The following is a 27,759-nucleotide window of genomic DNA, read 5'->3' on the forward strand; positions in this document are numbered from 1 at the left end:
TTGAAATGTATTGAGTTTAACCAAAATCCTAGAAACTTGAACGCATTCATAAGTCACAGACAAAATTTGAAAGGACGAAAATCGTTCTATGTTGCTTGTGGTGCGGGAATTGGGTCGATTATGTCATGGCGGGTTAGATGTTTTCGGCACTTGATTCAATAAGATTTGTTTTGAATTACGCCGTCAATGATCCCGTCGTGTACTTCATTGTTTAAAACTACACCTGATTATTTAGTATTGATCCTTTCGTAAACAATTCAAATGCTGAAACAATTGCAAATGGGCCTTCGCGCGTTTATGCTCCTTGCTTCGAAAGTATGGAGTTGTGTTTGTTATATGTTTAAGAAGCAATACCGAGCGGTAATTATAAATTTAAGTGATTGTTATATTGTGTTTTATTGTATTTGCGCAGACGTCTGTACGTTCACGTGGTTTGGTTTCAGTTGGCTCAATACCAATCTGTCAAGTATGAGGTGTACCCACTGTCCCCAGTATCTAGACATAGGCTGAGTAAGTATTATCTGTTTTGTACACTTTATCTCTCGTGTTAATGCAAATCACACTAGATTTCCCTTTATCCTTATCATATCCATGTTCTATCAGAGTTCAGATATATTTTGGATTAAAGTACCGTTTTATCTGTTTATGCTATTAAAACTTTCTTTTAGTCTTGCATTCTCATAATTATCAGTATTTTTATTGCAGAAATCTTCCTTGACAATATTATTAATTAATTAGAATATATTGTTCCTAACAGGGCATTATGATATTTCATGACTCATACTTGATCAAGTATTAGGTTTAGACTAAATCTTTTATGCCTAATCTGGTTGCAGATATCACCATTAAATTCTTGTTAGATGGTTCTCCATACCCATTAAATGAATATGAAGTCAATAGTATATTTCTGTCACTACTCTTACTACCATAAACATATTTACCACAATATTGACATAGATCTATCAACAAACATGATTTCTGATAACACTACCAAAGATACCTTTATGATAACATACTTCCTATATAGTTTTGAAATATAGAATACTGCTAAAGTTGATTGATAAGATAACACTACAGTATACACTATATTTTATCATGGCAGTTAGAAAGTTTCTGATAATGCTAGGAATCCAAGATCTCCCCAGCATTGTATGACCAATAGGGTATTATACTGTATTTAAAATAAATTATCTTACACCATGCATGAAATAAAGCACCAGATAATTATTAGAAAAACACAGATAAAAGTAATTTTTAAACACAAGTTTTATTTAATAAATCGGATAGAAGTATAAAAAGTAGGTGAATTGACCGTGACGTCACGATGTAATGTTTCATATAAATTCCATATTATCAAATCGTTTTGACAGTTCTAAAAAAGTAACTGATTTGACTAGTAGGAAAATACCCTATTATTGGCTTCTAGCATTTACAGAATTGTTAAAGAAGCATTTTTGAGTAATACACTGGTGGAACCCTTAAGTCCCAGGAGCCTAAATGTGTCATTCGAAAATGAACCTTGTAGTTTTAAACTTTTTGAAATTGGATTTACTATGTTTACTCAATAAACCATCAACAGGAAGCTAGGGCTTAATAGTAAAACAATTACAAATGGTTTAAAGGCTTGGCCACATACAGAGCGCGACGCAGCGCCGCGTCCGCGCCGCGTCCACGCCGCGCGACCGCGGCACATGCTAACAGGTTACCGACGTCAAACAGACCGCGTCCCGCCGGTATCACGCCCCGCTTCTGTCGCGCCCCGCGCCGCGCGGCCCCTTGCGTCCGCGCGGCGCGTGCGCAGCGCTGCGCCGAGCGAACGCGGCGGCCCGCCGCGTCGCGCAAGGTCACATCAGTAGGATCGGACGTTAGGCAGCGAGCGGTGCGCCGCGTTCCCGCGCGGCCGCGCCGCGTTCACGCGCGCCTTGAGGGCGTGTTGAGAGCGTGAGGCCGGCGCGATCGGCGCGCGCCCTGTTTGACCAGGCTTCGCGTCGGCATCACGCGGCGCGGACGCGGCGCTGCGTCGCGCTCTGTGTGTGGCCAAGCCTTAATTGCCTTAATACGGTAATTGTTATACTTATAGTGTATTGTGATAGCGACCCATGCAAAAGGGATATCCCCTTCCCTATCCCTTCTTAAATACCAGCAGTGCACTTGCAAGCCAGGGGATTTGTCTGTGTGTTAGTCCTCTATATCATAAAAAGAAAAAACCGGTCAAGTGCGAGTTGTATCTGCCCTGAAATTTTCAATTATCTAGCTATCACAGTTCATGAAATACAGCCTGGTCACAGACAGACAGTGGAGTGTTAGTAATACGGTCCCACTTTTACCATTTGGGTACAGAACCCTAAAAAGCCAGCTGCTGAATCAAGAACATGGTAGGGTTCAAACATAGATATTCATAAATCCTAAAAAGAAGAAAAGCTTTTCTTTTATTTAATATATCATCGGCCTTATTCATAAACCTCGGAACTCCGGGGATAAGTATTGTTGTCCAAGGCCGCAATTACTAATTAAGGTTTGCGACTTAGGCCGACGATATGTATGAATAGGTCACTGCCTAAGAAATGGGAAAATACATTTACAGGAAAACTCATAACTTTATTTTTCATGTTTCCTCTCTCATAAAGTAACCATATTGTCATGTTAATACTTGTATTCAAGTGAATGAGGGCAAACAATTCTTATCAATTGTTTTTATTATGAAAGGAAATAACATGTAATATGAACTGTCATCACAACATACTGTAACACTGTTAAAGACAATTGTTACATATTAAATTACACAATACAAACATTGTTAAGAATAGATTAAGTAATTTTTTTTTACAATGAATGTTGTTTCTTTAGTCCATCAGGATTTATAAAAAAAAATATCATAGTTTATTTCTATGTCCATCACTTTTGCATTGTCAGAGTTCCAAAAGTTTAGACACACAATTTTTTTTTTAATTTTACCATAGGCCTCGAGGAAAAGTAGTAGTTCTTTTTGTAATTTTAGACCCCTGACGCAAAAAGAGAGGTTACATGTTTGACACTGCCTGCTTGTAGTCTGCCATGTTGGCAAATTTTCTATATCCTCCCCAACCCAAAATATGGTTATTTTAATTTCTTTAATAACTGCCTAACCAAGTTTTTCAATTTCCAGGTCTAGTAAAGAGAAAGATGCTGGTCCTAGACCTGGATGAGACGCTAATCCATTCGCACCACGACGCGATGCTGCGGCCAACGGTGAAGCCAGGAACGCCGCCAGACTTCGTGTTGAAGGTCACCATAGACAAGCATCCTGTCAGGTTCTTTGTGCACAAGCGGCCGCACGTCGACTACTTTCTTGATATAGTAAGTGTCTTTTATATCAGGGGTCTCTAAACTTTTTTACCTGAGGGCCATATTGCGCCTCAGAAACTTGGATTGGAACGCGTCGCGGGCCGGGCTTTTGAGACCCGTGTTTTGTATGATAGTGGCAAAACAAAACGCAACTGAATCATCGTCTGTCGAACCATTTCCGTCAGTAGAAAAAAGGGGCAAATTAAAATAAATGTAGGTGCGATATGAATTTCTCGCCTTTTTTGACACACTGACATAGTTGTTTGACTGGCTGTAGTAGCTTATGAATACTTGCTACTACGGCGAGTGTACCATACATAATGGTGCATAGTCATGTTAATTTTTATTGCCATGCTCAAAGAGTATCAACTGCTGGGATTCTCGGAGGATCCTGAGAGTGAAGCCACTCAAGAACAATGTAAACTGGTCACTTTTTATGGCATTTCAATGCAAATTTTCTCATTGCTCTTGAATAACATCTTAAATTACAAATAAAAATGAATTAATTTAATAGTAGTTAAAGCAAATGCTAAGGAAGAGAGAGCTGGAAGCAACACGCTAAATCACGATGTTATTCAATCAAAAACATATAGATAAATGGGACAGAAACTTTTGCTATATTTGCTTTGAATGCATCTACGAAAGGAAAGTTCTTTGGTTCAATCTTCGTGTACGGTTTCATATTATTTATGGTTGCAAAAATAAACCTTTCCTAATATATGCAGAAAGACAGGATCATTTGTTAAAATGTTTGCTACAATGATATGTTTAACTACGATTATGAGCATATTGCGTGCGTAACCTATAGGTGGTGTGCGTAACCTATAGGTGCTTTATAAATGATGATACGTATGCGGTTTATGAACGGTATAAATACGGTTTTCTGTGGTCCATACACATTTAGGACATTTAGGTATCCTTATTTTGAAATGTTCCATTCCCTAGGTTTACGTTGATGAATGAAACAAGTGTATACAATAAATTAAATTAACGACATAACTCGAGGTGTGAACACTTGGCACATGCTTGTCACATGTGGCGTGTTTATGAGAATATGTTAATAAATATACATTTTTGCACGAGGGCTGCAAAATAGCACGACACGATGAAATAAAAATGACTGGGTGATGTTTATTGGTAGAGATTATTTAGTTGCTCTGTGAGCTGTGGACCACGCGAACCCCTATAGATAAACTGTAAAACGTAATTCAAGACCAAAAAAAAGTAAGAAATGTTGCCACTTTTTTAATAACGCGTCTTGTAGTTATGTAAAAATAACTAAATAAAAGTACTTTTTTTATTGCAGGAGTAAAATTACTGATAAATAAATTATCTTAGCGTAATTATTCATCAAAAGGCATTTACTATTTTACAAACAAATTATTGCAGTGGCAACATTGTCTTACTTTTTTTGGTCTTGGCTTGAATTACATTTTGCAGTATAGGTAGTAGGTCCGCCCCGCCACTCAGAAAAATTCCAAAGACAGGATCTACAAATAAATTCCAATGTATTTAATAATCGAACCCACACAATTTTTTACTAGAATCGGTTAAGTAACGTGACATGTAATTAGAGGAGAACAGCGGTATACGAAATACGAAATAATGCTTAGCTGAAACGGAGACGGTTCGAGCTCTTGCTCTTCCACAAGAACTTTCTAACCTTTCCACATAATAAAAATATTGACTAACTTACTCTCTGAGAAATGAAATCCTATTTCTATTTTAATCAGTTTTATTGAATTGATAGACTTGCTCGACTAGAACGGCTTTTCTCGTTTCTCTCATGTGTATATTACATCGATTCCTGGTTACCTTGCGTTCCTTGTTGCCAGGTGTCGCAGTGGTACGAGCTGGTGGTTTTCACGGCCTCGATGGAGATATACGGCGCGGCGGTCGCCGATAAGCTGGACAACGGGCGCGGTATACTGCGCCGCCGGTTTTATAGGTAGATCAATTATTCAATACTTTTAAAAATATTTAAGACGAAACAGGAGCTGAGTTTTAAATATTTTAGGTAAATATACCCGTCTCGCTGTTTGCGCTGTTGCTGCGTGTTTCCTCCTCCAAAACTTAACCAATCCTAACCAAACTTGGAAATCTAAATGATTATGAAATTATCTGTGTCGGACCGTTTTGCTTTTTTGGCTAATTGATATCAGTTTTGAATACTACGCGGTCGTTTTGGCCATTTTTGAAGGACGCCTTAAAAAACAAAAAGAAGGAAAATGGTTCGACACAGCTATTGACAATATTTATCTGTGTTGAAAAAATCATTGCTTAAGCATCAAAACCCACGGAGGAAACAGTCGAGTACGTTTGTATGGATAAATGACCACTCCTATTGGCTCTTAATTTGATTAATTTAATATACAAATTTTACCTTCCAATAAAATTGGTATTATGTTTCCTTCCACATCGAAGATCTTCTTTGTTTCATTGAGAGAGTAACGCGATCGTTGACCGATCGATGCCGCTAGCGTCTATGCAGTCGCTCCGCTCCACGCCGTGACGTAGTTCCGCTTCCCGTCCCTGCCAAGCATTGCTCGCTTCCCGCTAATCACCGCCGCCATGTCATTGTTGAGGAGAAGTACCGTCGGCATAAAAGTAGCCTACTAGCCTGCCAGGAAGGCATTACTCAGATCTTCGATGTGGAAGGAAACATAATACCAATTTTATTGGAAGGTAAAATTTGTATATTATGTGTTCCGTACTCCACATCGAAGATCTTCATTGAGACCTGTTTATTATCTCCTGGTGGCGAGTTAGCGGGCGCGCAAGCGTTAGGGCTACACCTACTGTCATAGAACTCAGAGAAAGAATAAATATACATATATATACACCATAATGCAACCCATGAAATCAGTGACTCGTTATAATATGAATTACAGGAAATTGAGAATTGAAATTGTAATCTCAGGTTCGAATCTGACGTTAAACTGGTTTAAGATAATTCTCATTCGAAATCGCATCCGATCCGCAGAATCTCGGCGAGTCATGTTCCCAATTAACATAAGCGAAAATATCGCTAAGTGAATAGCTTTCCAGCCAATTTAGTTATTAAGTACATCCTGGATCGAAAGCAATCGTAGGCGAGGCCGGCTTGGATGAGACTGTGGCTGAAAGAAATAAGCGAAGTGTCCCCTAACATTTTGTGTAATTCTCGCAAGGTGACGTACCCAGACTACCTACTTATACTGGGTCTATACTTTATTCCGGAGCTTCTAAGAGTCCAGTCGGTAAGACACGTTATCTGGTTTAGAGCCGAATTTCGGACACAAAATAATAGCGTTAAAGTTATCTATGTAATTGCCCGGGCTACAGTGTAGTATAGTAAGGTCATTGACCCTGCGGCCTGATGCTAACAGCAAAAGTGCGGCAGCTCTTCTATCGTACTTCTTCTAACGTACCTAACGTTGTAGGGCTATTTAAATTAGGGCAAGTAGATTTCTCGCGTCCCAAGCTGGTGGTTTGGGAGGCGCTGGTCTCGCTATTAGTGGCGTTGGAAGAAGGCATAGTGTCCGATAGTAGTTCATATACAGCACTTGTGAGAGGCTTATGAACGAGTATCGTTCTGAATGCTAACATGGACAATAGAAATAGACGTCTGAGATAGCTCGCTACTTCAATGGATAGAGGTACCTGGCAGTTGATCTTATTTTTGATGCACCATAAAGACCATTTTTACATTGTGGCCGTACATGCAGCCTAGACAAGGGGACGATCTAGGGGCTCCCGTTACTGGTTTTCTATACAAACACAGTACCGGAATCGGGAATATCCGGTTCTTCCATATTAGTGAGACAGTGACAGTAGAGTTTCGTTCGCTACGTAGCGTTAGACCTTGGCATGTTGTATGCATGCGCCAGTCACGCCAGTAGCGGACGTCACTCCTGATCCCGCCAGCTCGGTGTTGGAGCGTCCTATCTGACAGGAGCTACGCCTCATTCTTAAGGTCGTTGACTCGTAAGGGAGGGCGGTCTGACGTTGTGTTCACTAGGACCGCCAGTAAATTGCAAGCTTACCACAGCTGCTTTAAGACTCTCCTTATCACGCCGTCACAGTAGACAGACTAGGCTGGGAGGTGGAGACATCCATGCCAAGTCGTATCACAGGCAGCTGCCAAACGTCGTGGTAGCAGTTCGATGAGTCTGTTAAGAAATACCGTGGCACAGAGGGCTCTCGAAAGCGGAGGCCGGCCAACAAGGCGCCTGTCAGGCGAAGATAGTCTCGGCGGCTTCTGGGCGCAGCTGCCACTCGGGCGCGCAGTGACTTCTTGAAAAACCGTCGCCCTCGGGGGTTGTACCGACCTGGCAAGTAGCAAGCAACCAGCGCGACTTGTAGACGATCTGCTGGCATCAGCAGTTTTTGCGACAGCCGTAGTAACGGAAGGGATGTAGTGTCGCCGTCGTTTTATGTATACTGTACCGGTGCGGTTGTATGTTTACACTTCTGCCGTCAGCGCTGCAGATGCGGCCCGTTAACGGTTACTCTTCGCTGAAAGGGCCTTACCTCGTACATTGTCTACCAATATTGGAGATTGTAACGGACTGTTTGCATAAGATGAGGAAGAAAGTGGTGCGAGGCTTTCGGCAGCTCCGTGTTGCTGGGGACTGCGAAGGCTTCACCTTCCTCCATGAACTAAAGTTTGCGAATTTGAGACTGAACAGAAGGCATTGAGTCTCATTTCTGCGAGAAACTCTGCAGCAAGGCAGGCCTGTATGTCGCGAAAAAGAAAACTTTCAATCGGGGTGTTGTGCCGCGTGTCCCACGTGATGTCTAGGAGCGTGATGGTCTAATTCGCTTTATCCGAAGAGACACCCTATATCGAGTTAGTATAGGGCATCGAGTTAGTAGCATGCTTTTAAGGAAATCGAACTGATGAAATCAAGACTAAAATCGATTTTGGCGCTTTGCGTAACAAAACTGTTTCGATAAGTCGAATACAGACAGATGGAAACTGCTGGAGTCCTCCTGGCCCCTTTCTCTTAGCACCGGAAACTCAAGCTTGTTCAGGCGCAGCGGGTTTATTTGTCCCATTTTGTTTATTATGGGCTTTTCGCACGAGTTCGTCTTTGTAAGACGGAACTTAAGCTGGAGAGCGCGAGCAAGCAGAGATAATTATGTGAAGTCTGCAGACCTTTTCGATGCCTTTCACCTCGGTTTCGAGCGGTCGCACAGGGCCTTGTCGCTAGCTGTTCTCCGGTTGGACCACTCCATGGCCTCGAGAAGTCGTAGGAACTTCGAAGCGACACAGCGAAGTCGATCAGCACCTTTATGAAGCCCGGGAACACGACGTATTTTCCTCCGAGTATCGACATATCTTACCGCTTTCAACTCCGGGCAGTCGAGCCGCTCTCTCGCTCGGGCTCTTTACGACCTTGTCTGCCGTGGGCGGAGGATTCTTTAACCGAAACCAAGAGCTTAGCGGTCTGTTCGTGCTGTCGCACCATAGCTATAGGCGCCTGCGTACCTCAATGGAACCATGTGGACAGGACAAAACTGATACTGTGGCGCCCAGCGAGCAAGGGACGACATCGTCGTAGTTGCAGCATCGGTGGACAGCATCGGCGTGATTGTGGCAACCACCGCCGCTCGGGAGGCGCCGGTGCGTGAAGCTAGGGGCGCCATCGTGGCGGCCGGCTCGGGGGGGCACCGGTGCCTGAGGCCGGGCGGCTCATGGCGGCCGCCACTGGTTCGGGAGGCGCTGGTGCGTGAGGCGAGGACCCATCGTGGCGGCCCGCTCTAGAGGCACTGTCGCGTGAGGCGGGCGGCTCCATCGTGGCGGCCGCCGCCACCGGCTCGGGAGGCGCCGGTGCGTGAGGCGAGAGGCGCCATCGTGGCGGCCAGCTCGGGGGGCACCGGTGCATGAGGCGGTCGCCGTCTGGCTCGGGAGGCACTGGTGTGAGGCGAGAGGCGCCATCGTGGCGGCCAGCTCGAGAGGCGCCAGTGCGCAGGTGGTGGTGCCATCGTGGCGGGCGGCATCATCGTGGCGGGCAGCGCCATTGTGGCAGCCGCCGCCGCCGCGTCGATGCGTGATGCGAGAGGCGCCATCGTGGCGGCCAGCTCGGGGGGCACTGGTGCGTCCTGAGGCGGGCGGTGCCATCGTGGCGGGCAGCGTCGTCGGGCAGGCTGCGTCATCGAGCGGGCGGCGCCATCATGGCGGCCACCGTCGCCAGGCTCAGGTGCGTGAGGCGAGAGGCGCAGTCGTGGCGGCCAGCTCCACAGCCGCCGGTGCGCGTGACGGACGTTACCGGCATGGGAGGCGCCGATGGCTAGGCTCGTAGCTGCACGTATCATCACGGCGACGCTGTTGCCCTCGGCGGTGCCAACGTGGTGGCCACCACCGGCGCGTAGGTTACCAGCGACGACATGACGGGCGGCAACCAACGCGGCGATCGTCGCTGTACTCGTAGCATTTCCACTGCTTACACGTAAGTTACCTTCCATCCGCTCGAGCAGTCGGGACGCAGAAGCGGTCCGCCTTCACCTTGGCGCGATCCACCCGCGATGCGCCCGCAGCCACAGGAGCGGGCGTGTGACGTCTCGAGGAGCCTCGCGGACAGGAAGCGTCCTCACCTCGACTGCAGCAACAGAAGCGGGCGAGCAACAGGAGCGGGTGTGTAACGTCTCTCGGAGTCCCGCTGGACTGGAAGCATCCGCACCGCAACTGCAGCAATAGGAGCGGGCGTGTGACGTCTCTCGGAGTTCCGCGGACTGGAGGCGTCCGCACCGCGACTGCAGTAACAGGAGCGGACGTGTGACATCTCTCGGAGTCCCGCGGACTGGAGGCGTCCGCACCGCGACTGCAGCAACAGGAGCGGGCGTGTGACGTCTCTCCGAGTCCTGCGGACTGGAGGCGTCCACCGTGGCCCGCAGCGTCGCGGTGTCTCGGAGTCACCTTGGACGACAGCAGAAGAAAGACGTGGCGCCGGTGCGGCGCGCGCGGGCGGGGGCGGCGGCCGGGGCCCGGGCGGGCGCCGGGCCCGCGCCCCGGTCGCGCCGCAACTAACAACACGAGGTACTCCCAGGCTACTGCCTGAGAACCGTCCTTTAGTGTCGAAGTAACTTCTGAACGCCAATAAAATTAGAATATCTTAAACTGGCTCACCGGATGGTTCGAGACAATCCAAACCTCCTTATCAGCGAAGCGCGGCACCCGACAGCGACGCGCGCAGGCTGTCCGCCTCCGCGCCGCCCGGGCGCCGCCCCCGCCGCCGCAGGCACGATGACCGCGCGTTCCCTCTCCGATGCGAAGCGACTTGTTACCACTTGTTAACAAAAACCACTGCCGCACTTCCTACTTCGATCTCGAAAATGCGAGTTAACGGTAACGATTTTAGCAGCATGGAATGTGAAAATTAATTTAGCAAGAAAAAAGTGGGTAGAATCGAAAAGCACCGTTCGATGACTTCGATCGCGAGACCGAATCGAGAGACTAATAGTGGCGATCTCTGCCATATCTCACTATTTAATCGACCGAGCTTTGGATCGGAAATGTTAAAGCACCATGCTGCAAAAATATACGCAAAAAATATTTGCGGACCATCGGTCAAGACGGTCGACGAAACAATGACATGGCGGCGGTGATTAGCGGGAAGCGAGCAATGCTTGGCAGGGACGGGAAGCGGAACTACGTCACGGCGTGGAGCGGAGCGACTGCATAGACGCTAGCGGCATCGATCGGTCAACGATCGCGTTACTCTCTCAATGAAACAAAGAAGATCTTCGATGTGGAGTACGGAACACATAATAGCAGTTTAAAATATTTTTACACGATTTTCAGTCGTGGATGAATGCCGGATAGATATGTGCCATCGATGTCTAACCCATGCCCAACCTATCAAAAATGACAATAAGGCAGACGAATGTTTGAAATGTCGCCGTATATGAGAATTATATCACCTAAAATTTAGTTTTTTCTTCGCAAGTGTGATGAATAACATAGTGTGTAACTCAGGGGGTAAGAAAATCGCAAACTCGGGTCTTTAATTGCCTCCAGCCTGCGCCTGTCGGGAATACAAACCCTCGTCTCCAATATTTCACTTACCCCCCACGTTGCACAATGTACTATATTTTTCCAGACAACATTGCACAGCCGAGCACGGCTCCTACACCAAGAATCTGTCGTCGATATGCGACGACCTGAACAGGGTGTTCATATTGGACAACTCGCCCGGGGCCTACCGGGACTTTCCAGGTTAGGATCTGTTCTTACTTTATTAACAAAGACCTCTAGCCGCCCACGCGTCAAAACTTGCAAAGACAAATGCAATTTTTATTTTTAAATAACTGTTCAAACTAGAATGGAACGGTAGACCTTTTTATAGGCCCCTGGGCGGCTAGAGGATAAAATTTTTCATTGACAACTTTTTTTTTCTAATCGGTACATCGGTCGTGGCGTTTTTAGCCAAAATTTTTAATTGTAACTCGATACATAATTTTTGTGTGTTGATGGATAATTCTAATGATAAACTCACAGAAATATGAATATGTATGGAGAAACCCCACTGCTCAAACTCAAAAGATGCTAGTAGGGTCTCTTAGTTAACTACTTAACAACAAGACTCTTATAGAGCTAAACATATTTGCAGACAACGCGATACCAATAAAATCGTGGTTCTCGGACCCGCTGGACTCGGCGCTGCTCAACCTGCTGCCGGTGCTGGACGCGCTGCGCTTCACGCACGACGTGCGCTCCGTGCTGTCGCGCAACCTGCACCTGCACCGGCTGTGGTAGCGTGCGTGAGTACTGCCGATACGTGACACTAGTCTAGCATATAGTTGACAGTGACAGCGATACCAATACAATCGTGGTTCTCGGACCCGCTGGACTCGGCGCTGCTCAACCTGCTGCCGGTGAGTGTATATCATAGTTTCGGACACATAACGGAATACTCTCGGAGTATCCTGCTGTCGAATGTTCGTTGATTCGACTGTCGCTGGATCGAATGTTCGCTGGGTCGAAAAGCGTGCGTGAGTACCGCTGATACGTGACCCTAAAGCGGGATTTACATTACGAAATTAGTGCCATGCATGTTGAAATCAGTTTCACGAAAGTAGTTTCGATACGTGTCGTAGTGGCGCCATCAGCATCGAAACTACACGTCCGCACAGCGCAGGCACTTTCGCGACACTTTTAAAGTCGCATTTACTCTACGAAATTTGTTGCATAACCGTGACACTGATTTCACCCAAAATCCCCGCAAGGCACGTAATTGAATTGCTTTCATGAAATTAATGCATGCATTACGAAAATATTAAATTACACGTGAAACTGTTGATAAAACTAATGTCACGAAATCAACTAATACAATTCTAATACATGTTTTTTTGTTCTTTACAGAGGTGAATCGGCTTTTGTACAAAATGGGCCTCGCACGGTCTGGCCCGGAACTATTTATTATTTCACTCGTTAAAAGATACGCCGTTCGCCGCTTATTCAAATATACATATAGATTTAAATGTAGTTCAATACGTTTGTTTAAGTTTTTTTGTGTTTTTCGTACTTGAAAAGTGAACGCTTATACATTATGTATATTCGTATATCTAATAATGTTAGGATACAAGCGATTAATACGAGAGTTTCATACAAATATTGTTTTTATGTTATATTACTTCTCAATTGTTAATAGCAACTTCTTATGATTAAAAAAATCGTATTGAGTGAAATAGCGAATATTTCTTTCTGACATTGCTTCACCACAGTAAACGCCATCTACTGGCTGTATGTTGTAATTATTTAAAAATTGCTTTCTATTGTAATCCTTAATTTTAGTAAATATTGATTGACATTACAAAAAAAATCTATATCGCAAATAGGCAATGTATTTCTCATGCTTATCCCTATGCGAAAGGGCTTAAATTGCATATTTGAGATTTTGTAGTATTCCTATATTTACAACAAAACCTTTTTACTTTATTTTGTTACCTTACAAGTAAATACACTATAGTGACTATTGGCAGATCTTACCTAATAATTTATTTACATACAAGATATATACAGTGGTACTACTAAACAAAATTAATAACTAGATTAAATTTAAAATAGGCCCCTGAGGCATTGTACCAAGTATGCTGGCGGCATTTCCTCGCTGTATCGCAATGCTGATGCGTTGTGCGAGGTAGCCGTCAACACTTCGGTCACCAATTACGTCAACCAGACGCTTCGCGATTTCTGCGGACACCTTGTGCGCGCAACCTAATAATTACCATCCACGGTAACGAATATAGGTAAGGGTTGTATTCCACCTGTCCAATTTCTTAGTTTAATGTGTATTTACGTATCACATTTTACTTAGTAAGAGAGTGAGATGTAATGACATTGGATCAAGACATTGAAGTGGAAAATAATTTCGTTAGTACGAAACAGTACGAACACAATTACGACACATTTAGATTTTACCTCTTTTCTTTCGTAATAAGATTCGAGTTACTATTTAAATGTGTCATAGTCTACTTAATTACTAGAAATTAGACAATATTTGTATGAAATATTATTATTTGTTAAGTATGTGTCTCGCTCTATATTGATGTGAAAGAGTGAGAAACCCAGTTTTAGAAACCTGAAATAACTATCAGAGTAACCCACCTTAACTTATGATCGCTAGTTTTTTTTATAGTCAAGCACCTCACTCAGATTAATCATCGATTTGTAATAGCAATTACTCGATTTAAAATGTTTAATATTTGCAATTTTATACGCCAATTTCTGTGACGTTAAATATGTAATAACCTTTTTGTCGTGTCACATCCACTCACCCTAATACACAGATTAAATAACGCTACAGAAGATACACCACTCTCAGCGACTACGGTAAAAAGGTTAAAACGTCAGAAACTGTTTTTAACCTAACGTGAGGTGCTCTGCTCAAATATAATGTATTGTGTATTTTAAAAACATTATTTTCCAATTCAATTATTAATAAACTTTAGAAAATGATTTGTCTATATGTGACGTTCCATGCCCAAAGTGTCCTTATGCCCGTGGAGCATAAAGACCTTTAGTCATGGACCGTCACATATAATATTACTTCAGGTTAACTAATGAAATCTAAAAAGAAAACTTTAGTTGTTTTCCCAATCGTAAATATATATTTTATTAATAATAAATGTGAATTAGAATGGGATATGTATAATTTCGAAGGAAATAGTTTTAAATAGCAAAATATTGATAGGAGCGCGGTCGACTGAAACGACTAGTCATTAAATATTATTTTCTGGGGAATAATGTTTTTAAAATATCAACCTTCCATTCGAGAAAACTGTAAATAGTATAATGTAAACGGTTTCAGTGGTTTGTTCACTTCGGTATGTTTAAAAAATGATCTCTCATTTTTTTTTATAATAGTTTTTAATCGAAATTAATTTTCGTTTTGTACAAACTTTCGAAACCGAATTTTGATGACTTTAAAAATATTGTGAGGTAGATTAGTGTTTTTTAATTGGCAAATCACTATGACGAGAACTTCATTTTGTGTCGCGCCGAGATTGTGTACCTACCGATGAATATTTTAACAGCAGACCATAACTTTATCAATAGTTTGATCTTATCTCACTAATAATTGTTTTTTCCCAAATCTGTTAGTTTACCTAATCGCATTCGCCGTCACATAAATCATAATCTTCGTTTCACTCGGGGACCGGAAAACCCCTTCATTTGATTAATCTTTTCGATAGGGTAACCCTATGAAATGGTTATCCTATCATTGTGTTGGCCAGAGTTTAAAACTAACTTGATCGTTCTAAAACGCTTGGTAGTTTCCCTGTTAAGGCCGTTCCCGTACCCAAATGAAATCTACAATCGAGGCTCCCCTCACGCCACCCGTCCCGCCCCTAGATACAATGACGATACAACAGCGCCACGCAAGAAGTAGCGACTTGAAATGAACTAACAGGACACTGATTTGTAAAACGTATTACTTAATACTGAAAAAGCATGCTGCATCTCATAGATGGCGTTAAAAGTTAAAATGGAAAAATAAATGAAACATAGTGTAAATTAAATATTCATTTTAATGAAGTCAACTCTTATTTCAATAATATTTAATTATAAGGGTAAATACAGTTTATATTTAAACAAATTAATGACTGCAAGTTTTCTATAATATCATTATTTATTAGGTATACTGTGCAGGTATATCATCGATATTTATTAAAAAAAACCGGGCAGGTGCGAGTCGGACTCGCGCACGAAGGGTTCCGTACCATAATGCAAAAAAAAAAAACAAAAAAAAAGCAAAAAAACGGTCACCCATCCAAGTACTGACCACTCCCGACATTGCTTAACTTTGGTCAAAAATCACGTTTGTTGTATGGGAGCCCCATTTAAATCTTTATTTTATTCTGTTTTTAGTATTTGTTGTTATAGCGGCAACAGAAATACATCATCTGTGAAAATTTCAACTGTCTAGCTATCACGGTTCGTGAGATACAGCCTGGTGACAGACGGACGGACGGACGGACAGCGAAGTCTTAGTAATAGGGTCCCGTTTTACCCTTTGGGTACGGAACCCTAAAAAGTTAGGGCATACCGATACAAGTGCGAAAAATAGGTAATTCGCACATGTATCGTACAACGTTTTACAGTACATAATATGGCCCTTTAAATTTTCGACATAGTTACGTAATGTGCTAATTATCGCACTAATGCGGTAAAGCAGCACCATATTGTAATAGTAAGGTGTATTCGGGTAATACCGAATGTCGGATAATTCCGAAATTCAGATGAAAATCACCCTTAATTCCATCATAATAAAAGTCTCTTTTCGGAACTATCCGACAGTTTTCGACATTCGGAATTACCCGAGTAAACCTTACCTACATTACGTTTACAAGTGCGGCAAATAGGAAATTCGAAACGAGTGGCGTTTTGAATCGACACGAGTTGCGAATTACCTATTCGCATATGTATCGTACAACGTTTTACAGTACCTACATACATATGGCCCCTTGAATTTTCGACATAGTCACGTAATTGCTAATTATCGCACTAGTGCTGTAAAATAGCACCATATGACTGTAAATCAAATTTATTCATTTTACAGAGTTCCATAGGTTCGTCGAATCACTCAAGAGGAACTTTTTTCTCAGGAACGTGTAGAGGTCTCAAATTGAAATTATATCAAATAGGTACTCGGATCTACTCTATTGTCAAATATATTAGCTTTTTTTCTCGTATATCGCAAAAATCCGAATTAATATCAAAATACCGGTATTAATATTGAAATCCCGGGATTGACATGCAATATCGGAAATCAATCCCGGGATTGAGAATGATCCGATATTGCATGCCCTAACCAAGTTTCAACCTATCAACGAATAATAAATCCCGGGATCCGGATATTTCGATATTGGTCCTTCTCAATACCGAAAATGGAATCTTGAGCTTTGCAAGGGTTTCAAGGCACGAGGGTTAAACAAACCACTTCACAACTTGAAATCAATTTTACCTACTCACATGCAATTTTGCACATTTATTCATAAATTAACGTTTAAAAACCGGCATTTTTGTGACTGACTGACTAATAGATCAAAAACCTAACCCACTTCCAGCTGACCTAGAAACTTGAAATTTGACACCAAGGTAGACTATTAGGAGTTTATAAAGGGAACAATCTAAAAACTGAAAATTATTGATAATTTGATGAAGAAAAACACATATATCGATAATAGGCTAGATGACTAATTTTCATTTATGGTATCAATCGATCAGGTATGTCTTTAGGATCAAAAGTCTATATGGTATCCATTGCATTAAAGGAATACAAAAGTTAGAAATGATAGTCAAAGTCCGACAGTCGTACTTCACTCGCGAAACGCCCCGAACAAAACGTCAAGGTCACAGAGAGTCCATCTTGAAGTATGAACAAAACAAGAAAATTGCGATTTTGGCTGTGAAATATTGCGTTTATGTATATAGTTTCCATACAATTTTTTATTGGATAAAATGTGAGGAATCGAATGGTATCCTTATTTTTGTAGTTTTTGGAAGTTGAAAAGAACTTTAATGTTGAAACTTTCAGGCGTTGTACTTTTGTATTATTTCCATATATTTTTTTAATATCCACAATATTGTGATAAATTGCTCATTTGCTATGTATTTTACTAGATTTTGTTGTAAAATTCAACATGTGTCATCATCCCTATTAATTTAGACTTATGGATCAAAAACCTAACCTTCTTGATATTTGGCAGGTAGACCATTAGGAGTATACTCGTATAGAGGAAAAAATCTGAAAACTGAAAATTATTGATAATTTGATGTAAAAAATCATATATTCATAATTATTCGATTAATTAAGTACCTAAGACTTACCAAAAACCTAACCCACTTTTAGATAACCTAGAAACTTGATATTTGGCATGAAGGTAGACTAAAAGGCGTATAAAAAAAGAAAATATTGAAAACTGAAATTTTTTGACAGTTGACCGCGCGTTAGCGAGGGTCTCGTTTCAGCACAACTGCTTTTATGATTAACACTAGTAATTTCTTACTTTTTGTACAAAAGTAATGATTTCCCAACAAAAACATAAATGTGAAATGAGAGCCAAGTTCAATTATGCCCATGTTTTACTTCTCCAACCAACTGCATTTCTTGAATACCGCATCCTAAGGGTCCATGATTGCAAATCGATTGTAATTTTGTAAAAAAATTACTAATTGCAACAATTCTTCGACCGACGGTTTTGTCAGGAAGCTCTTCTTCCAAATCGAACGATATTTGTAACTGAAAATAAAATATATTGTAAGTGTTAGCATTTACAATTTGTCACATCATGTACAGTCGACGTCAAAGATTTATAATAAGGTGAAAAATGTATACATATATCATAATCACCTACCTCATGGGTATCTTCTTCCTCTAATAGACTAGGAACCCGATAAGTGTCATCCACCTGTGCAATGCGTGGGTTCAAAATGTTTGAGCTGGTCGCCTCACTGTCAAAACCAAAATTAAATAAATGTATGATGTTTTACAGCACATATGGACTTTACCGCACTAGTGCGATAATGCACACACACATTACGTATGTATGTCAAATATTTAAAGGGCTATATGTACTGTAAAACGTTGTACGATACATGTGAGAATAGGTAATACGCAACTATAATTTTCGGTGGAAGTTTGCATGGTAATATTGGTAATGTACATCATATTTTTTTTTTTGTTTTATCATTCTCTTATTTTAGAAGTTAAGGGGGGGGGGACACATTTTACCACTTTGGAGGTGTCTCTCGCGCAATAAAAAATCGGTCAACACGCTCAAGAAAAGTAAATCATTTACTATTGTGTAGGGTAGTATAATATAATAGTACATTTGGGCAAGACTCGGGACGAGTGAAGAATGACATTTCCGCACGTGTATCGAACGACGTTTTTTAATACAGTTGCGAAAAAATAAGAAAAACATTGTTAATCGTACACTAAACAAAAGTGGTAACAGTGACAGCTCGGTTAGACGTCGTTTTTAAGTATATTATATCTATGGGCGTTTGGCAGCTATTCCGTTCCATTCAGTCAACTTATTAAGAACGGAATTTTCAATATTGAATATTAAAAAATAAACGTGTTATAATGATAAAGAGGTAAGTAATTAAATATGAAATATGTAATATTTTTCGTATTCTTACATTAACGGTAGGTTTTTATGCTGATTACGACGTTTAAAGGAAACTAATATTAACACTCATCAATAAGTAGTCGTGAATTGGAACAAGTATAAATTTAAAAAAATTGGAAAAGTAAAAAGCACTAGTTTGAGATAACCAACTTTCCGCACGCTAAACAGCTACGTAAAGTAGCACTTTTTGAGCAACTGTATTAAAAAATAACTATCAGTTCATTAAAAAAAAACGTAAAAGAATAACGAAAGTACGGACAATCGGTAAATCCCGGGATTTTAATTTCCGGGACTTACTCATGCAACCCTATTACATTTTATCAGTGTACATTTTTAGGGTTCCGTACCCAAAGGGTAAAAACGGGACCCTATTACTAAGACTTCGCTGTCCGTCCGTCCGTCTGTCATCAGGCTGTATCTCATGAACCGTGGTAGCTAGACAGTTGAAATTTTCACAGATGATTGAATTTCAATCGCCGCTATAACAACAAATACTAAAAACAGAATAAAATAAATAGTTATACAACAAACGTGATTTTTGCCGTTCTTTGCGTAATGGTACGGAACCCTGCGTGTGCGAGTCCAACTTGCACTTGGCCGGTTTTTTTAAAATTAAGTACCTCTTGGAGAATATCAAATAACTGATGAGGGCAATGTATCTCGTACGATATTATTGATTGGCGACATTTTATTTAGTTTTCGGCGAACATTTGCTAAGTAGGTAGTACTAATAGCCATCTAGGAAAATAAGTACAAAATATGTCCAAATAATTGAGACTATCAATTCAAAGCATAAAAAGATATAAGCATCTGCACTGATAGGAAAACAGTAGGTATCCAACTAAGGTCTTTTCGTACGCCGCCGCTGTGAGTAGGTAGGTATTTATCGCAACGCACGAAGTTACGCGCGACACAGGTACCTACATATGTGACGTTATCTATGAAAAGGGACCTTATTGTCGATGGCGCTTCCGCCATTATTAACGATGCTCTGATATAAATACCACGCCGCGCGACGCAGTGCGTCGTAAGCGCCATAGACAATAAGGTCCCTTTTCATAGATAATGCCACAATTAGAATTCATAGATAATGCCACAATTAGAATTAGAACTTACTCGTTATTTTGACTGACTTTCAACTTTGATGAAATCGGAGATTCCATTTCCATATTTTGCAGTCTGTAAATAAAGATAAATTGTAGTATATAGTGAATTGTGTTACGTAGGTAGGGCTAAAAAGCACAAGTCAAATAATTATACTCACTCGATGTAGTCTAAAGATATAGTATCATCTTCGGCTGTGAAATTATCCAATTTTCTTCTTTTCCTAGAAAGACAAAAAAGCAAAAAGTTTAGACGCATGACAAATCACGAGCTGAGGTTCAAACCCTCGATAGGTGGATGGATTGCTAGAACGCTTTATGCGTGTAATTGTGTGCGTTACATGTATTACTGTGTGCTCGTATTTATAGGAAGGCCCACTACACCGCAACCGCGTAACTACGACTCACGGACACGCACACATAGACGGCAATGTTTTCTGCTTTGCCGTGGCGCTAGTGCCGCGTGGTGTAAACGTCGCGAATCGCAATATCCTTTTAAGCTATTTGGATGATGACTTGATGACAGTGTTTAACCGGTAGATGGAGCGATTATTAAATTTTAGAATGTTTTAAGTTATATGGATTACTAATTAGTACGATCAAGTATATATTAAATTAAGTAATAATTACTTATTTCACTGTGTAATAAATATACATTTTTACTTACGTTTGTTCCATTGTTTGTTGTAATCTTCTGAGTTGTCTTTTTCGAGATGTCTTCTTTTTAATGAGTTGCTTGTTACCCATTATAGGTTTTGGTGCACACGGTATACACACAACACACACTAGCCACAACTAGCTAGCTAGCTAGGTGCTAGGACACACAACACAGAACAGTTTTTATAACTAAATCTTATATTTGTTTTGGGGACACGTAGTACAGGTCCGTCTGGCACGAGCGCTCAGCCATCACTGTCTCATTTCGAAAGACGGACGGAGATAGAGCATGCAGGCCGAAGTCAATATTTTGTTACGATAGAATTAGTTGATGTTTATTTATTTTAAAAATATTGCCTCTAATTATCGTTTTTCTAAAGCTGTCAAATTATTGTTATAGTTATGATTGATTTTTCTCCTTTTTTTGTTTCATAGTGTCACATAGTAAAGAAACAAGTAAAGTTGGAGTATAAATTCGAATTGGAGGTTACTTTGGGAATAAATTGTATCGAGCGAAGTGTTATGAATCGTGTATCGAAAGCTGTGTTATGAAAGATAATATAATCAAGAATTATATATATTTTTCCCACGTCTACAAATATCAACGTTTCTTAGAAAAATAGGATAACAATTGGGGTATTTTTACATTTCTGGCTCAGGGAACGGCCTTAATGAGTTTTTTGATATGGTTAAAATTGACTATTGATTTGGTTACCCTTTTGTTCGGGTAAATTAACCATGTGGTTTTCGAACTGATACGGTTTGTAAAAGCTATTCTATCAAATACCTTATCCAATACCCCTTTATTGGTAACCGGTCCCGTTCTCTGAGCCCTGGACCCACTCGTATTTACATGCTTGCTGGTAAAAGACAAATCACAAATAGGGAACAAATCAATTTATTCTACAGTACATATGATCCTACTTTCCCTCACTAGTGCGGGAAAGAGCACTTTCCGTGCGTATGTCAAAAGTTTAAAGGGCCATATGTACTGTAAAACGTTATACGATACACGTGCGAATCTGTAATTCGCCAGTAGTGTCGATTTAAAACACTCCCTTCAGTACATGACAAAAAACATACAACTAAGGCTTACAAATAAAAATTAAAACTATAAATTTAAGAAAACAAACCGCTCCCTGCCGTTCCCGGTGCAAAGGTGCCCATGATGCTCGCAGCATTTCCACGCTGGATCACCACGGACAGCCTTTGCACAAGGAACGACTCGGAGCGGGGACCCTCCCCTTTCTGTCTGAGTCGACGTCCCAAATCACGAGTGAAGCGTTTCGCGTCGGCAGACCAGCAACCCGTTCAGTTGTGTTTTAATTTATCGCCACTCGTTTCGAATTTCCTCTTTTCCGCACTTGTAACGTAAATAACTATTGTTTTGTGTTTTAATAGTCACACTACTACCTATGTATAAAATAAAGACTGTCAAAAAATCATCACTTGCGGTTAGAATGTTAATGAATTGTTAAAATAATTATCCATCGGTATAACAGTCGAAATTATCTGAGTTAACTTTTGACAAAATAATCCATTTAAATATCAACGTTCCTATCCAAGCAAGAAGATGCAAACTAAAATGATTAAGTTTGTATAAGTCCAGTGAATTTTTAGTTCTAGATAATTTCAACTGCACATTCTCGGGTCACATGTTGTGAGACAGGATTATGACAATAGGGTATTATGCTACTTAAATCATGTACAAAGTATGCAGGCTCAGTTCTGATAATAAGGTATGGATAATGAAATAATCACTTTAGTTGTTATTAAACGCCCAACCGAATTAAAGTTATTGTACAGAAATCATACAAATAGAAATATAACAATGCAATTAAGCTTTACTATGATAACAATAAAAAAAAACTTATAATTTAATGCGAATCCGGTATTTTTTTCAGCCTGTATCAGCCGATATTGATAAGTGAGATTTCCATTGGTTGAATCGTCAAAATCGGCCCTGTAGTTTGTAATACACCGCGGTGTGGAATACACGTAAGAACACAGGTCTAGAATGAAAGCGTAAACGCCATTTTAGAACTGTAATAAGTACATAAACTAGTAGGCTCTAATCATGTATACGTAACCCTTCGCGTAGATGAGTAAAATAAGAGTTAGACCACTTACGAGAAGACCTTATACTGTAGAAACAATTAAGGGTGTTGGCATATCTATGAGACATTTTAGTGAGACATGAGATTATCTGAAAAACAACTATATCATTAAAGTAAAACTGGATTCCCAAAATGTTGAGGCGTTTCTTTTTATAGTCAAGAAATAAATTAATCCAAAAATTGTTTAACTCTCGGGAAGGCTCGACCCAAAAACTTTGAGCTTTAAATAAGACGGACTAAAAAAATGGCACCGAAATCTGTTTATATGTAAGCTTATTGCAGTCGTAAAATTAACACCGACCTACCTATATACCGACATGTCTTCATTTAATTGCATGTGTCATCTTAGTGCAATTTTACGTTTATAATTGTATTGATATGAGACCGAGCTACGACAAAAACATAATAAGTGCACATGTCACTGGACGGTATCTGTGTCCTTCATTATTGTCATTTGGTAATAGTACATTGTGCAATATGGGGCGTAAGTTGAATATTGCAAACGAGAGTAAGTTAAATCGCGACGGCTTGCCGGAACGATTTATAGACTCGAGTTTGCAATATTATTACGCCCCGAGTTACACACAATGTTTTTCATCACACTTGCGATACAAAAATTAAGTATAAAGACACAAAACTGTTAATTATGGCACTAGAAACTTCATAACTCCCTAGGGAGAACGCTTTTTCTATAACTCCCGCTAAACCTGCGTGATATTCCACATCTACTGGGCGAGTGTGATGCAAACCGTATTACAATAAGGTTTACAAAAGGATAATCAAAAAGTAGTGAGAAGAAAAGAGCGTACTCCTCTTCTTAATTTCCGGCAACGCACTTGCAACCCCTCTGGTGCTGCAGGTGTCCATGGGCGACGGTAATTGCTTACCATCAGGCGATTTGTCTGATTATTTGCCTCCTATATGTCATAAAATGGGCACACGTATACTTTCAAATATATAATTGTCGCGTTCATACCTATACGTTATTTAATAGGTAGGTATATTTCCATGTATATATTGTTATAAGATTTTATTAACTGGCGGTTACTTACACTTTTTTTCATTATTTGTATGTAAATAGTGTAGTGTAGGTGTAAGGCGTTAACGCCAACTTTTAATATAAAATGCATAACGGTACTATAATATATGTTTTAACCGCCAGTGTCTCTCAATTTAATGGTTCTGCAACGTGTATGTACCTAATTGCAAGCGTCCTTAGGCTGCAGTGTCCATGTACTAAATGAAACGTTGCTACGTTTTGGTTGCATCAGTAACGTTAAATAAAAACGCGGTCCGTAAAAATATTTCACGTTTCATAATGCATACTTATTGGTCAAAAGGTTAAAAAAACTCATCTGGGAGAGTTTTGGTGACTAAAGTGATTATTACCTGATTTTGTTTACTATGCATTGTAAAATAAATGGATGATGAAGCGAAGCACTGTTCAAAGAATTAAATGTTAATTTTTGAATGTTTTTTTGTTTTATTTTTCAAATAAAATATAAATGAAATAGAGTTAGACCGTAAAAAGTCTGCAGCGATTTTGATAGCCCACGCAGTGCAAGTGTCATTTTAAACGTCAAACTTCTATGAAATTCTGACGTGACTGCGTGGGCTATCAAATCCGCTGCAGACTTTTATTGGTTTACCCTATCTGACATAAGTCATTGCCTAAACTAAACCATAAAACGTTAAACGATAGGCAATTACTTATGTCAGATAGAGGAGTGTTCAGCTTCAGATATTTGTGAACACCTTGGTCGCTCCTATGCCTATATCTGATGGCGACTGTACCATAGGCTTCCGCCGAAGATTTTGTAGTGAAGTTGCCATAGTAATCACCAAGTTGGTTGGCGTGTCCGTGGAATATTTTGTATGACAAATGATTTTCAGAAGGTTAAGACCCCTGTTATCTATCATTTCAATAACGGTTCGGAGCGCAAGCAAAGCCTGAAGTGTGTTGCGCAGCGCATTGTTGGTGTACATTTGATAGGAAGGATTAATCCTAGGGTTAACATCAAATAAAAGAAAGTTATAGGTGAATGAACTCTTTAATTTGAGACTATTTTGATGCAATTCGAAATATGTAATGTTTTAATTCTGTCATAACAAAACTATTAACATAACATGTTTTTTTTTTGGGAGCACTGAGACTTGTACACAAGCTATTCATCGGAATTTAACAATTATTTAATTTGATAAGCCAGAATTATTATTTGTCGAATGATAACTAAAATGCTCCCATACACAAAATGACTGAAATGATGAATATAATCAAGTACCAACTGTCATAAGCTGAGGATCGTATTTTGTTTTTTGACGAATTATCCAAAGAAATTCGTTTATGGCCAGATAATGACCAATTGTCAAAAATACCATAAAATGGCATGTTAGGGAGATGTTATCCCTCAAAGAAATTCTTACAGAATTTCAGATGTTACATACATTTGATACATAATGTTAATCTTCACTTTTGAAATAATAATTACAGGTTAAAGGTAAAGTGTCCATATTGCATAACATAAAAGATTTTTTAAATATCTGTCAACCTGTTTTGTTTCAGGAACTTATTACTTATTTTATTTCACAAACTGGCAATAATAATCTCTTTACTCTTAATCAGAAATGAAAATATCAAGGCCAATATGAATATAAGGAGAAAATGTGAATCAGAAATATAAAAACAGGCTAAATGGCTTTAAAATTATAAAAAGAATCTGATTTTCCCTGTAATACAAAAGATTAAACTAATTACAGAATTGAAGAAGTTAAATATCGAGATTATGATCATCCTAGATTACTACTAAATTTTAAACACATAAGTAAAGCTAGAACTGATACATAAACTACTAAGGTGAAGTAACAAATACTTTTTGTAAAGTTATAGCAATTTTTGCAGTCCTTATTACAAAGAAATAACTATCTTCAAAAGGATGTCCTTACTCAAGTCCATTGCAACAAACAAAATATTCTAATAAACTTTTTAACATCCATTACAGATAAAATACCTTAGAAAAATAAGTATTGTCATTGAAATTCTTCCTTTCCTGAACTATTTTAATATTGCAATGAACTAACTTAGTTAAACTAAACTAGATAATGAAAGTTAAGATGCAATTTTAAGATTTTGCTGTAACCTAAGGAGCCAATACAAATATCACAAATAGCTTTTCAAGAAATAATTTACATGACTCAGATTAAAGCATGTCACTAAAATTCATTCTTTATACAGGTATAAATGACAGTCAAAGTGTTAAAACTTATTTACGAAGTCTGTTCAAACAAAGGAGTGTCTACAAAACTAGGAATCTACATATTTCAAAGGATTCATGGTTGAAGTACATGCAGAATGACCAAACACTTAAATAATGAACAGAAAGTAGCCACAACTGGGTCTAATGTGTACTTGCACACACACTTTAGTATATGTTTACAAATAGGTGTAATCCATGTTTAGTTAAATCGTGATACATATACCTCAACCTTTATACTTTGATTAGCAACTGTACAACAGCAACTGGCAATAACAGTCGCTAGTCAGAAAGAATGAACTTTTATGACACAGAGAATGTCTTCTCTGAGAAGGATTTTACATAGGCTTCATGAAGCTTGTTGACAAAATCAGAGTCGTGCTTAAGTAGGTAATTGAAGGCTTGCAGAAGCTGGTTCCTCGTCAGTGGTTCAGGAGAGGGATGCACGTCTCCTACAGTGGCCGTGAACATTGTTGGAGGCATTAATGCTGGCTTAGACTGCATCGGTAAAGAATTATTCAGCGGGAAAATGCCCTTCTCTAAATAACTGATGTCTTGTGATTGGTTCAAATAAGCAGCTGGTGGAGATGTTGGCTTAGGAGAAGACATATGCATAAGATTTAATTCATTTTCCAATGTAATAGGCCCGTTAGTATCTAACCCACTTAGCAACGGACCCTTCTGAATGCCCGGTATCCTTTGCTGGTTATGAGATTGACTATTATTCTCAATGGGGGTAGACTTCAACTGGAACCCACTAGGTTGTCTCAATGAGGTATCGAGAGAGATGTTACCATTAGCATGTACCTCTTGAGGTGTGACAGAGCGCTGCTGTTTTTCTATATGTTCGACGGAGTGAGCAGGGTTGCTCATAAGCCTTTGGAGCAAACCAGGGGCTTCCCGCGAATCCGGCTGCCGCGGTCCGAAAATTCCCGGCGACGGCAGTGACGACACGGCGGGCATTTGTACTGCACCACCTCCACCCGCCTTCGCAAAGAAGTCCATCACGCTCTGTGACGCCATATCCGGCGCCCGTGCAGACGATGCCTCACTTTTGTTCACCACGAGACCCTTGTTAGAATTAAAGTCGTCCTGCGCCTTGCTCAACATGCTGAAAATATCCACCGGAGGGTTAGAAGGCGTGGAACTGTACGCAGGCGTTTGCGGCATGTTCTCTGCGGGTGCTTGTTTAATAGACTCCTTAACCAAAGAATTGAGTTTCGTCGCCACTCGAACGCACTCGTCTTTATCGTAGAACCATATGCCGTAAATACAACACTTGGCGTTCCGATACAATAAGAAAGGTTCCTTTAGTTGTAATTCTATTCCTTTCGATACAGGTTCGATTAGGTTGTTCGTATTCAATCTGTTCATAATCACCAAACTGTGATACGGTTCTCCATTCCTACTGTACACAAACAAAGCTCCTTCGATGTTCGTTTTCTCCCATTCGTTCTCTTCAAATGTATAAAGTGCAACGTGGGTAGCACTGTCAATTATTTCTCGCGCGTATGGATCTGCCCTCTTCAATGCAGCAAAATTCATACGTAGACCGGTGTCAGCCATTTTTAACGCAACAAAACACTAGTTTTTACACAAAAGCAAGCATCACAGCAAAAATGACAAGAACGAATGGATAAAATTCGCCATATTTGGAACCGTTCCGTACTCTCAAAAAAAGAT

The 27,759-nt window shown here is 40.2% G+C and overlaps 3 protein-coding genes across 3 annotated transcripts; 1 reads left to right on the forward strand and 2 right to left on the reverse strand.

Moving 5' to 3' along the window:
• Positions 1-77: 77 nt before the first annotated feature.
• On the forward strand, positions 78-24,300 carry LOC134670292 (CTD nuclear envelope phosphatase 1 homolog). The gene is made up of 8 exons (XM_063528037.1): positions 78-360; positions 444-510; positions 3,146-3,336; positions 5,160-5,272; positions 11,409-11,524; positions 11,919-12,069; positions 12,671-15,100; positions 21,385-24,300. Exons 1-6 carry the CDS (start codon positions 262-264, stop codon positions 12,062-12,064), a joined length of 732 nt encoding a protein of 243 aa, XP_063384107.1. The 5' UTR covers positions 78-261; the 3' UTR covers positions 12,065-12,069; positions 12,671-15,100; positions 21,385-24,300.
• LOC134669809 (uncharacterized) lies at positions 17,765-20,642 on the reverse strand. The gene is made up of 4 exons (XM_063527430.1): positions 20,213-20,642; positions 20,065-20,127; positions 18,169-18,265; positions 17,765-18,053 (listed from the first exon to the last, which is right to left on the reverse strand). The coding sequence occupies exons 1-4, from the start codon at positions 20,308-20,310 to the stop codon at positions 17,880-17,882; spliced, it is 432 nt and encodes a 143-aa protein (XP_063383500.1). The 5' UTR covers positions 20,311-20,642; the 3' UTR covers positions 17,765-17,879.
• Positions 24,301-24,857: 557 nt separating the features above from the next.
• LOC134670293 (mRNA-decapping enzyme 1B) lies at positions 24,858-27,724 on the reverse strand. The gene has a single exon (XM_063528038.1). It carries the CDS (start codon positions 27,640-27,642, stop codon positions 26,380-26,382), a length of 1,263 nt encoding a protein of 420 aa, XP_063384108.1. The 5' UTR covers positions 27,643-27,724; the 3' UTR covers positions 24,858-26,379.
• Between the last annotated feature and the right edge of the window lie 35 nt (positions 27,725-27,759).

Source organism: Cydia fagiglandana, chromosome 13 (assembly GCF_963556715.1).
Source record: "Cydia fagiglandana chromosome 13, ilCydFagi1.1, whole genome shotgun sequence".
Classification (NCBI taxonomy): domain Eukaryota; kingdom Metazoa; phylum Arthropoda; class Insecta; order Lepidoptera; family Tortricidae; genus Cydia; species Cydia fagiglandana.